This window comes from Dermacentor albipictus, unplaced genomic scaffold, assembly GCF_038994185.2.
Source record: "Dermacentor albipictus isolate Rhodes 1998 colony unplaced genomic scaffold, USDA_Dalb.pri_finalv2 scaffold_16, whole genome shotgun sequence".
NCBI lineage: Eukaryota > Metazoa > Arthropoda > Arachnida > Ixodida > Ixodidae > Dermacentor > Dermacentor albipictus.
Window position 1 is genome coordinate 6945365 of NW_027225570.1, and position 12786 is coordinate 6958150.

The following is a 12786-nucleotide window of genomic DNA, read 5'->3' on the forward strand; positions in this document are numbered from 1 at the left end:
AAAAACGACTTTCCCGCGGCAGCTTGCGCACGCGTAGCAGATCAGGTCCGCGCTGGGGAGCTCGGGCACAATAGTTCGCCCGCCGAACTCGTTCCATCACAACGGCGATTAGGCTAGAGGATGGCGGCGGTGTTAGTACAAAGCCCGCTTCATCGAACGCATCCTAGCTGAAGGGACGGAGAGTGGGGGATGCGCGTCTTGTTCCCCGGTCGTAACTGGGTGGCAATCTTGCATTGCAGCTTGCCATTCTTAACAGCGCCTCCATGGCCCGAAAAATCTCGACTGTCTAGCGCTGACAACCGCTAAGCAGGAAGAGAACGGCTGGTCTTGGCTCGCAGCGACCACTTGTGTATTGATGTCACCGCCCCAAAACATCCAACAAGGACAGGCAACTGCAAAATGAACCCCACAACACGGCTCTGCGCCGAGATGATGTGCATTGGCTCTCACTTTAGACCTGCTAGGCTTCGAAAAAAAAAAAACATAAGTGCAGAAACAAAAAAAAAATGCAGCATTTCGCTATGCCAATTTCTGAAGCAAATTCCTGCTGACAAATTCAGCAATCATAGAGGGAATCCTGCTAAATGAGAGGGGATCTTCTTCGCTTAATAAAATAACACTAGTAACCCTAAAATTTAGGCGGGACCCTCAAACGCAGAATTCAAATTAGCCTGCTCAAACCATCCACATTGCTATGCAACTTTCCCTTCTTATCTTATATCTACGGAGAAGTACTCTTGGAGAGTGACGCTCCATCAGAGCAAGCAACCATTTTTGTGTGACATTTGATTGAGCCACGTCAGAGGACTGGTCGGTCTCGAAGATGAACTTCACTCCGTACAAGTAACACGATAACTTCTGGGCGGCCCAAACTAAACAAGCACATTCCTACTCTGAAGTGCTGTAGGCTTCCTCTCTTACATTTAGTTTACGGCTGGCATAGAGGATAGGATGCTCCTCGTTATCGTCGCCGACCTGACTAAGTACCACGCCCATACCTCTGTCGCTTGCGTCTCATTGAACTATGAATTCCTTTGTGTAGTCTGGCGCTCGAAGCACAGGACGAGAAACCAATAGCGTTTTCAAACTTTGGAAAGCGTTCTCTTTGTCCTTATCCCAGTGTATGTTACTCGGTGCTCCCTTTCGGAGGGCGTCCGTTAATGGACTTGCCATTTGCGAGTAATTCGGAATGTACCTTTGATAGTACCCCACAAGTCCCAAAAATGAACGAAGGTCTGTTTTCGTGCGCGGCTGAGAAAATTCTCCAATCGTAGCTATTTTCAGCTCGGCCGGCCATCTCATGCCCTGGCCGACAACATGGCCTAGATAAGTAACTTGTGAACAAACAAACCTACACTTCTCCGCTTTCATCGTTAAGCCGGCTTACCTCAACTGTGAGAACACCTGTTTGAGGTGCGATACGTGTTGTTCCCAGCTGTCTGAAAAAATTGCTACATCATCAAGATAGGGCAAGGCGAACTCCTGCAAGTCGTTTAGGACAATATCCATTAACTTAGAGAAGCTAGACGGCGCGTTTTCAAGCCCGAAGCTGAGTGCGAGAGGGCGAAAAGTGCCTACAGGTGAGATGAATGCAGCATAGTGGCTGGCACTTTCTGTAAGGTGAACTTGCCAGTACCCCCGCACGAGATCAATAGTTGAAATGTATTTAGCAGCCCTAACTCTTTCAATTCGTTCCTCAATGTTGGGTATCGGGTACAGCTGATCCCTAGTGATGGCATTTAACTTCCTGTAGTCAACACACAGACGAGGGTCCTTGTTAGGGGTTTCTACGAGTATTATTGGTGACGTGGAGTCACTCTCAGCGGGCTCAATAACTCCCAACTCTAGCATGGCCTGTATCTCTGCCTCCATAATCTCTCTCTGTCTTGAAGACACCCTGTAAGGCTTTGATCTTACTGGTTCGGTTGATGTCAGCTCAATTTCATGCGTTATTAGTTCGGTTCTACCCGGCCGATCGCTGAATCTGTCGATATATTCCCCTAACACCCCTTTTAGCTCATCCAGCTGCTCGGGTCTTAGAGCGTGCGAGCTTACCGAGTGTTCTACTACTACTTCTAGGCCGATTGCAGAGTTGGAGGTCGCCCTATACACCTTAAATTTGGTACTAGTGCCATCCGGCTCCTTGATGGTATAGTTAACGACTCCGCTCCGCTCTATATACGGCTTCATCAAATTGCAGTGATATACCCTCACCTCCTTCCTGTGACCAGGCATTTTCAGAACATAGTTAGTATCTGAAAGTTTGTGCAACACTTTAACGGGCCCGTCCCAGTGAACTTCAAGCTTGTTCTTTCTTGAAGGTTTGAGGATCATTACCTGGTCTCCGGGGTTAAACGTACGAAGCCTCGCATTCTTGTCGTAATAGAATTTGGCGTTCTTTTGAGCTACTCCCATGTTCTTTCCGACTAGTTCTTGGGTTGCGCTTAGCCGTTCCAGCAGATTTAGCACATATTCAACCACTGTAGGACTCTCCCCTCTTTCCTCCCACATCTCTCTTAACATTCTCAGTGGAGAATGGAGTGTCCTCCCATACACTAGTTCTGCTGGTGAGAACCCTGTCGTTTCATGTGGAACCGTTCGCAAAGCAAACAAAGTTGCCGGCAGACAGTTCTCCCAGTCCTCCTTATGCTCGTAACAGAGCGCACGCAATACTCGCTTAAGCACCGAATGCCACCTCTCTACACTGTTTGACTGAGGGTGATAGACAGAACTGTGTATTAACTTTACCCCGCACTTGTGCAAGAATGTGGAAGTCAGTGCGCTCGTGAATACTGACCCTTGATCTGCGTGAATTTCGGCTGGAAGCCCAACTTGTGCAAACACTGTCAAAAGCGCGTCTACTACTTCGGTGGGACTGAGCTCTTTCAAAGGGATTGCTTCTTGAAACTTGGTAGCCGGACACAGCATGGTAAACAAGTACCTGTAGCCCGATTTTGTTTTTGGAAGAGGCCCTACCGTGTCTATTACAAGACGTCTGAAAGGCTCTGTTATTAAGGGCACTACCTTCAGTGGAGCTTTCCATGTCTCTCCTTGTTTACCAGAACGCTGGCAGGCGTCGCATGATCTTACAAAGTTTTCTACGTCTTTGAAGCAGCCAGGCCAGTAGTATTCCATAAGCAATCTTTCCTTTGATTTGTTTATGCCTAGGTGGCCGGACCACTCATTTCCATGACAGTGACTCAAAAGGTCCTCCCTGTACTTAGTAGGTACGACTAACTGATCTAAAATCCTACCCTTTCGATCTCTGTAGTGCCGATACAACAATCCTCCTCTCTCATGTATCGTCACGTTGCGCCTCGCAATGCCTTCTTTAGCTGTGTCATGTAATTTAGCTAAGCTCTCATCATTCTTTTGCTCGGCCGCCAGTGACTCTCTATCCACACGTAAGAGCTGATCAAAGTTTCTTGAGGCCAGTGATAATAACGACCCTGTCTCACTTGTGAGTGCGTCAGCTTGCTTTTCCTGCAGGCTAGAACTTTGACACTCTAGTGCTACGCTCTCATTGAGCTGGTCAGCTGGCAGGCTCTCCTCAACTGTTCTTTTGTCCCTCGGGCCTAGCTCGGATTCAGGTATTAAAGTTATCCTCTTTTCTGCTTCCGCTGGAGGAGCTTGTGCATTTTCAGCCGAAAGCGCCGCGATCTTACGAGCTTGGCCTCGGGTCAATGCCTGTACTATGCCCTCTCCCAGTTTTAGCCCTTTGTCATGCAGTAACTGATTCGAACGATTCGAAAAGATGTAAGGATACTGCAGTGACAGAAATTTGGAAACTGCAGCCTCAGTCTCTAGCTTCCCGAATGGTCCACTGATTTTGACTTTGGCCATGGGCAGACACACGCTGTGTTCTTCTACAACCTGTTTTATCCATGCTACTTCTCCGGTGAAGTCATCTACGGTCACGTAAGATGGAGGGACAATGTCCATCGTGGCGGCACTGTCTCTTAGCACTCGGCATGGTTTTCCATTAACTTGCAGGTCGTGAAGATATGGACTTAAATGTTCCATTTTCTCATCTTTTTCCTCCACGTAGGAGAAAACTACGCTAGGCTTCCCGCAGTTTACAGCTATGTGTCCCAATTTGTAGCATTTGTAACAGCGAATTGGTCTAAAAGATTTGAATTTTCTTTTCTGTTCTTTTTGCGCGGTTTCTCCGTTAAGTTTCTCCTCGCTCTTTTCTGCGGGCTTTTCCCCCGTGTCTACAGGCTCCGATCGTCTAGTCTGCGCACCCCTTTTGAACGAAAATGGTTTCCGCGGTGCATTTTGACTGTCCAAGTTTCCATCCTCGGCGTTCTACTTTCTACGGGTTGCGTACTCTTCGGCTAATTCGGCCGCCCTTTCCACAGTGTTTACATTCCCTCTGTCTTGCACCCACAGTTTCACAGCTTGGGGGTTGGTTTTGTAAAACTGCTCTAGACACATGCATTCAATGATCATGTCTCTGCTGTCGTACGCTTCCGCGCTTTTAAGCCACTCGACTAGGTTGGCCTTTAAGCTATATGCAAACTCCGGATATCCCTCGCTATCTTTCTTGCCTGTGCTCCTAAACCTTTGCCGAAAAGCTTCGGCTGAAAGGCGGCATTTCTTCAGGAGACTAGCCTTAACTTTTGCATAATCATATGCATCCTGTGCACTCAGTCTGGTGATTACTTCCGCCGCCTCACACGGCAACATAGACAGCAACCGCTGTGGCCATGTACTCGGACCGAAGTTCATCTTCTCGCAAGTCCTTTCAAAATAGCATAGGAACAAGCCTATGTCGGTCCCGACCTCAAATGGCTTTAATAGCCTGTCCATGCGGTACGATTCTGCCTCACTTGATCGTCCCAGAGCGCCTTCACTTCCTTGAGACAAATCCAAACGTTTGCTTTCAAGTTCAAGTTGCATTTTTCTTAACTCGCGATCTTTATCGCGTTCCTCTCTCTCTCGTTTTTCTCTGTCCCGTTCTTCTCTTTCTCTTTCCGGTTTCTCTCTCCTTTTGAGAAGTTCCAATCCCATTTCAATATCTTCCTCACTGGCATGATTGGAAATTAGCTCCAATAATTCCGATTTTAGCATTTCCTTGCGCACATCTGGGCCAAGTTCCTCACCAACAATCCACAATTCGTCTCTCAGCAGTGTCCTTAACTCCATGATTGCTGCTTTACTGCCTTGATCCTGCTCTCTAAATCTAGCTAGGAAAACACAACCTAGCTAACACTCAACAATCTAGCTTCCCTACTGTACTAAACAGAACAACCACAAAATGAAGCCTAGAGAGTCAAAGCAAGAACCAAGCACTCACCGCAGATACAGCACCATGTCGCAAAGTCCATCTCACCACTGTCAGCCAGTAGTCAGGATTGGGGGCTCAATCCCATCGCTCGTGATCCATTGTAAAGATTGGAGTCCGGCATGAATTCGAAGGTAGCTGGCCCATGCCGTCGTCCAACTTATCCATGCTGAGGACTTGATGAAGGGAAGAACTGCTTCTCATCGAGAACGAGAAATATGGGTTTATTTACAATATTTATATCAGTCTAACATGACTGCTTCAGAGAGAGTGTCAGTCCCACATGACTGCTCAAGAGAAGAGTGTCTCGAGCACCCGCACAACAGCAGTTTTTAAACACTCGGTCCGCCCACGATACAAGGCAGGGAACGTTCGTGTTTCATCGCAAAACTAGCCGCCTCCCGCAGGACGGCCTACGCACACAAAGGCACACACATTCCCATGTCCGGAGCCGACGTCCGAGGGGAGCCGTTCCGAGTAGCTTGGAGCCATTCTGGGTAGCTCGTTGTCCTGCGTCCCAGACGGTGCATGGGAAGCAACAAAAAACGGCTTTCCCGCGGCAGCTCGCGCACGCGTAGCAGATCAGGTCTGCTCTGGGGAGCTCGGGCACAATAGTTCACCCGCTGAACTCGTTCCATCACAACGGCGATTAGGCTAGAGGATGGCGGCGGTGTTAGCACAAAGCCCGTTTTATCGAACATATCCTAGCTGAAGCGACAGAGAGTGGTGGATGCGCGTCTTGTTCCCCGGTCGTAACTGGGTGGCAATCTTGCATTGCAGCTCGCCATTCTTAACAGTGCCCACGAGTGCAGACGAGAAGAATCGAAAGGCACCTTTTTTTGTTTTTGTTGTTGTTGTTGACCACAACCATTATAAAACCTGCACATAATAAAGGCATGTTTGGGTGTAGCTTTTTTTTTTTTCTTTTGGCGTGCTAGTGCGGAAAGTGATGGAAGGAATGAAATGGGGCATCTGCTTAAGAATGGTCGGTGCATGCAGACCGCCTGCTTTGTCTTGAAGAGCCGTTTGCCTAGCATTCGAGAGATGGTAAGCGCGGTTATTACAAGGTAGACTTTGCACACGACATATCGCTGCGGCACGTTTGGGGTGTGATCATTACACGGGCAATAAAATAAACCGAATTTTGACGACAAAATTCAGGGGTGCGATCATTACGCGAGTAAATACAGTATGCAAGTACCTTGGTTATGCTGAATATTTTGTGAGTATATATGCCTTGCAAGTGAATATCAGGGAGAATTTTTTAATTTACTTCGTTATATTTCATAAGTCACTGCAGTCGAATCTCGATACATTGAATAGCGCGGTGATCACGAAAAGGTTCCATGTAGCCGGAATTCAATATAGAAAATCGGATAAAAAACGTGTCAAAATCTTCTGCAAATCAGTCGATGAACCAAGGGCACAGTAAATACTCACTTGAACCTTCACACAAATTATTTATTTATTTGGCTGAAAGTACTACAGCAGTGTAGCCTGCTTCTTATTGGCAGCCACATGCTTCAACACAGAGTCCTCAACATAGTCTAAATGATCCACAAGCGATAGGCCGGTGCCTTCTATTGTGCCACAGTAGTGGCATAGAGGGGCCAAAGCAGCTACAGCCTCAGTTGAAGTCCAAAGCGGGGCAACATCAGTGCTTGCGGGATCAACCTCGGCAGTGTCTTTGTTTGGCCACTACTTCTGCTGCGATCTCCACGTCCGTCAGTTGAGGCATTTTGAAACACTATCAGTAACAAAGTATTAAATGGTGTCTAACAAGGCATCTGTGAGTGAGCGCAGTGAATGCGTGCTGTCATGCATGATTGTGGATGCAAACCGCCAGTCCTCATGAGGTGCCGCAAGCGCAGAGTGTGGCACCGAGGAGGAGTCAGTGCAGCAAATGCAATGCATCCTTGACGTTGTTGAACTAACCAAGCTGTCTCATGCGTATGCTGCTACGTTCAAATAGTCTCCTTGGCGCGAGCTATAGTGCGCAGCAGTTGGCAACGCCCATCAAGCCACCACTATCTTCGAGGGCGTTGCGAGAAAGCTCACTGCCTGTCAACAGAGCGCATGTGGTCTGGGGTGACAGGGTTCGATATATCCATTTTGCGTCCGACCCAGTTTGAAACAAACAATTAAAAACGCATGCAATTTTCCAAGTGATGTAGAAAGTGTTCGATATGTCGAGGTTTGATTGTATACACGAGTTCGTTACATCAAGCCTAAACTGCACACTGTACCTCATGCACCCTCTTGTTGCAGGTGGCATGCAAGTATGTCTCTGACCCGGTGCTCTACCCACGAAGGGGCATTGGCCTGGTCAAGTTCGACTTCCGCTACATTGTTATCCTGCTCAGTGTGCGGCCGCTGCATCTCTACGCCTACCGCCACTTCTGGCTCCGCTTTGCCAACAAGTGAGAGAAGGAAGGCACTGCATGAAGGCAAACAGCGCAGATGTTTTTGTTGGAAATTCAAGTTTGGGAATTTCGGCTCATTCTAGGATTCCATTAGTGTTCCGCCATGTATTAAGGAAAGTTAAAGCTTTTGCTCAAACAGAATTTATGGTTTTAAGAGATGGAGACACCCAAGTTTGAAAGAAAAAAAAAAGAAAGGAAGCATTCTAATGGCACTTGCGCTGCCCTCATGAGGCAGTGCAATATGCTGTATGCCAGAGGGGTACTTGCGTTCATCAAGTTTATTGAGACACTTTTCTCCAGCACGCAAAATTGGCAACAATAACGTCACTAAAAATGTTACTGTGATCTACAAACAGTGTGTTGCTTTTCTGATTTTGCTGTTCCAAGTTTACTGTTGTTTGTGAGCTGCATTAAAAGGCAAACCATCTTTAACAATGTAGGTGTACCTCAAAAGCAAGTCGCAGTTTCTCCCAAAAGGTGAAACATCGATTGCGATAGCAAATTATTACACAGCTATATGAAGTAAGGATAGTAGATTTATCACCCATATAAACACATAAACATTCACTTACTAAATAAATGAAGAAGCGTGGTATCGCATGCGCACAGGCAAACATAAACACATCGCACTCAATCACTGCGGACACTTGCTGTCAAAACGCTGGCATGGAGAGCGGCAGGAACAGTGAGCGAATTGACCTTTGTGCTGCGCCTCGCTTCAGCACGCTCTGAGCCATGTGAACACACCACACATGAAGCTATCGGTCGTCGGCACACCTAGGCTGTGTACTCATCGTAGATTGCTTTCCAGATAGAGCTCATGAGGCTGCACTCAGCTGCGCCATAGACAGCCGCCACCACAGTGGACCCCCCAACCCCCTCAGTTGCTTGCACGCAGTGAAAGACTGCAAGGGCCTTCCTCCCTTGCACACATGAGATTGATCCACCATCCTCAGCTCACTCTCGCACACTTCCACTCGCACCCACACCATACAGTGCGTGGCCACGATGTTATCACGCTTCGCCTTTATACAGAACACCACGACGATGACGATAACAGAAATATGCCAGGACATTCAATTTATTGCTATCGCAATAAATGCACATGCTCAATGCAAGCATTTTGAAAAATCCGTGCTATTGTTCTATATGTACAGTAGCTGCATTATTTGTATTGGGTTGTATTTGTATTATCTGCATATTATTGCATCCTGTTGCCTTTTAGGATGTGTATCCACTTTAAACAGTAACTCATTACTGCTGTGTGCCCTTTCCGTTGTCTGTGTGGCCAAATATGTAGGGTGTAAAAGTGCAATATCTAAAATATGCAAACCCACTGATATGTTCATTTTCCCAGCTGTTATGTGAGGCGTTCATGGGCCCAACCTAAATCCCATAGACTCCCGTGGATTATGTTTGCCTATGAGATGCCTGTGAAACTGACCCTATCAACTTTTAACACCCGAACTCTGTCGAGTGAGGCTACCGTAGTAGGACTCTTTGAGGAACTATCAGACATTGTTTGGGATATCATCGGCCTTAGTGAGATCAGAACTGGAGAGGCTTATACAGTGCTGACTAACGGCCATGTTCTCTGCTGTAGACGTCTCTCATGTAAGCAATACAGGGTAGGATTCCTAATCCGTAAGGACACAACAGGCAACATTGACAAAGAGGGTGGCAGTAGTTATAATCGAACTTAATAAGAGGCATAGAATAAAAGTAGTACAAGCCTATGCTCCAACAACCAGTCACGATGATGAGAAAGTAGATCAGTTCTATGAAGATGTTGAATTAGCCATAAAAAAAGTGCAAACTCAGTATACTGTAGTAACGGGCAACTTCAATGCAAAAGTGGGGAAAAAGCAGGCTAGTGAACAAGCAATTGGCAACTATGGCGACGATTCTAGGAATGCTAGAAGAGAGATGTTGATAGAATTCGCAGAAATAAATAAGCTTCGCGTAATGAATACGTTTTTCAGGAAGCGTAGCAAGTGAAAGTGGACTTGGAAAAGCCCTTATGGTGAAACAAGAAATGAAATTGATTTCATACTATCTGCCGATCCCAGCATAGTGCAGGATGTAGAAGTGATAGGTAGGGTAAAGTGCACTGATCATACATTAGTGAGGGGATAGGATTCATTTCAATTTCAAGAGAGAAAGAGCAAAATTGGTCAAGAAGGAACAGGTTAACCTAGAGGCAGTAAAGGTAAAAGCAGACAAATTCAGGCTGGTACTTGCAAACAAATATGCAGTCTTAGAACAGAGAGATGATGATGACATAGAGCTAATGAATGAAACCAAAACTAGGCTAGCTTCAAGAGGCAGCAATTGAAGTGGGAGGCAAGGCACCAAGGCAACCAGTAGGCAAGCTCTCCCAAGTAGCAAAGAACCTAATAAAGAAACGACAAAGAATAAAAGTATCCAACTCAAGAGATAAGATAAAATTTGCGGAACTGTCAAAACTTACCAACAAGGTGAAAATAAGTGATATTCGAAACTATAACCTGAGAAAGACTGAAGAAGCCGTAAAAAATGGATGCAGCCTGAAATCAGTGAGAAAGAAACTTGGCATAGGACAAACCAAGAGTATGCACTGAAAGATAAGCAGTGTAATATCAGCAATCTCGAAGATATGGTAAAAAAGCGGAAGAATTCTATACTGACCTGTACAATACCCAGAGAAGTCAGGATACCCCCATTGGAAACAGTAATAAGCAGGATATAGAAACTCCTCCTATAACTAGCGATGAGGTCAGAAGGGCCTTGCAAGACATGAAACAAGGAAGAGCGGCTGGAGAAGATAGAATAACAGTAGATTTAGTCAAAGATGGAGGAGACATAAGGCTTGGAAAACTGGCAGCTCTTTATACGAAGTGTCTTTCGACTGTAAGGGTCCCAGAAAACTGGAAGAATGCAAACATGATAATAATCCACAAAAAGGGAGACATTAAAGAATTGAAAAATTACAGGCCCGTTAGCTTACTCCCAGTCATATATAAAAGATTTACCAAAATAATCTCCAATAGAATAAGGGCTAAATTGGACGTTAGTCAACCAAGGGACTGGGCTGGCTTCAGGAAGGGATACTCTACAATGGATCACATCCATGTCATTAATCAGGTTATTGAGAAATCTGCAGAGTACAATAAGCCTCTCTGTATGTCTTTCATTGATTACGAAAAGGCATTTGGTTCAGTAGAGATACCAGCAGTCATAGAGGCATTACGTAACGAAGGAGTAGAGAATGCTTATGTAAATACCTTGGAAAATATCTACAGAGGTTCTACAGCTACCCTAATTCTACAGAAAAAAAAAAAGCAGGAAGATACTTGTAAAGAAAGGGGTCAGACAGAGAGACACAATCTCTCTAATGCTATTCGCTGCATGGTTGGAAGAAGAATTCAAGCTATTAAACTGGGAAGGCTTAGGAGTAAGGATCGACGACAAATATCTTGGCAACCTTCGGTTTGCCAGTGACCTTGTTCTATTCAGTAACAATACAGACGAGTTACAACAAATGATTGAGGACCTTAACATAGAGAATGTAAGAGTGGGATTGAAGATTAATATGCAGAAGAAAAGATAGGAGGCAAAAGAACAAGAGTTCAGGATCGCCAGTCAGTGTCTAGAGTCTGTGAAGGAGTACCGTATTTACTCGCATAATGATCGCACTTTTTTTGTCAGAAAAATTGAAGCAAATTTAGGGGTGCGATCATTACGCGGGTTAAATTTCCCGGGAAAAAAAAAATTTTTTTTTCGTCCGCGTTTGCTGCGGGATGCGAGATTGCGGGTGCGGGACACCAAAACAAAAATGGCGGCTAGCGGAGCGAGCCGAACGCGCCGAACGCGATTTTTTTTTTCTTCTCGTGAGTACATTACGTGCATTGAAACAGTTTCTTCCGTATTAGTGATGAATAATATCGTTAATATCGGCAAGTTTGCGGCAATAACGTAGCCATGTCCACTTTGAGGGGACAGAAATAGGTGGGCGTGCTTAGCTGCCAGTGACAGAAACACATGACGGGCATGCTGCGGAAACTGCGGCATCTGTCTTCACTACTTTCCGCTAAGGGTGGGCGAATATCTTAGCTGTGTTACAAGCGTCGGCGTATGAATAGGGTACACTTTTAACGTATCAGAGTAAACGTGGCTACTATCATTGCCGCGCGCGATTTGTTGCGTGCTCACGAGTGCAGAAGCAGATGAAAAGAATCGAAATGCGCCTTTATTGTTTTTGTTGACATCAGCCATTATAAAGCCAACCCATAATAAAGGCAAGTTTGGTTGTACCTCATTTTGTCATGGAAGTGCGGAAAGTGATGAAAGTAATGAAATGAGGCATCTACTTAAGAATGTTTAGTGCGTGCAGGCCGCTTGGCTTGTCTTGAAGAGTCGTTCGCGTAGCATTCGACAGGTGGTAAGCGTGATCATTATTCGCTAGACTTAGAACACGACATATCGCTGCGGCAAGTTCGGGGTGCGATCATTACGCGGGAAATAAAAAAAATCGAATTTTGACGACAAATTTTAGGGGTGCGATCATTACGCGAGTGCGATCATTATGCGAGTAAATACGGTATGTTTACTTAGGTCAATTAATCACAGGGAACCCTGATTATGAGAAGGAAATTCATAGAACAAAAATGGTTTGGATCACATACGACAGACATTGTCAGCTTCTGACTGGAAGCTTACAATTATAATTGAAAAGGAAGGTGTACAATCAGTGCATTTTACCAATGTTGACATATGGGGCAGAGACTTGGAGACTGACAAAGAAGCTTGAAAACAAGTTAAGGACCGCATAAAGAGCGATGAAACTAAGATTGCTAGGCATAACGTTAAGAGACAGAAAGAGAGCAGTTTTGATCAAAGTGCAAATGGGTATAGATGATATTCTAATTTACATCAAGAGAAAAAAATGGAGCTGGGCAGGTCATGTAATGTGCCGCTTAGATAACCGTTGCACCATTAGGGTTACAGAATGGGTACCAAGAGCAAGGAAACGCAGTCGAGGACGGCAGGAGACCAGGTGGAGCGATGAAAATAGGAAATTCGCGGGCGCTAGCTGGA

The 12786-nt window shown here is 45.7% G+C and overlaps 1 protein-coding gene across 4 annotated transcripts in view; it reads left to right on the forward strand.

Moving 5' to 3' along the window:
• The window catches only part of TTLL12 (Tubulin tyrosine ligase-like 12), a 288546-nt gene that overhangs the window by 180948 nt on the left and 94812 nt on the right, over window positions 1–12786 (forward strand). For all 4 annotated transcript variants that reach the window (XR_010564211.1, XR_010564212.2, XM_065431507.2 and 1 more), the window contains one exon: window positions 7556–7707. Coding sequence is in view for 2 of the 4 variants with exons in the window: in XM_065431507.2 (XP_065287579.1) it covers window positions 7556–7707 (152 nt within the window). In the remaining 2 variants the exon portion in view is untranslated. The remainder of the gene's footprint in view (window positions 1–7555; window positions 7708–12786) is intronic.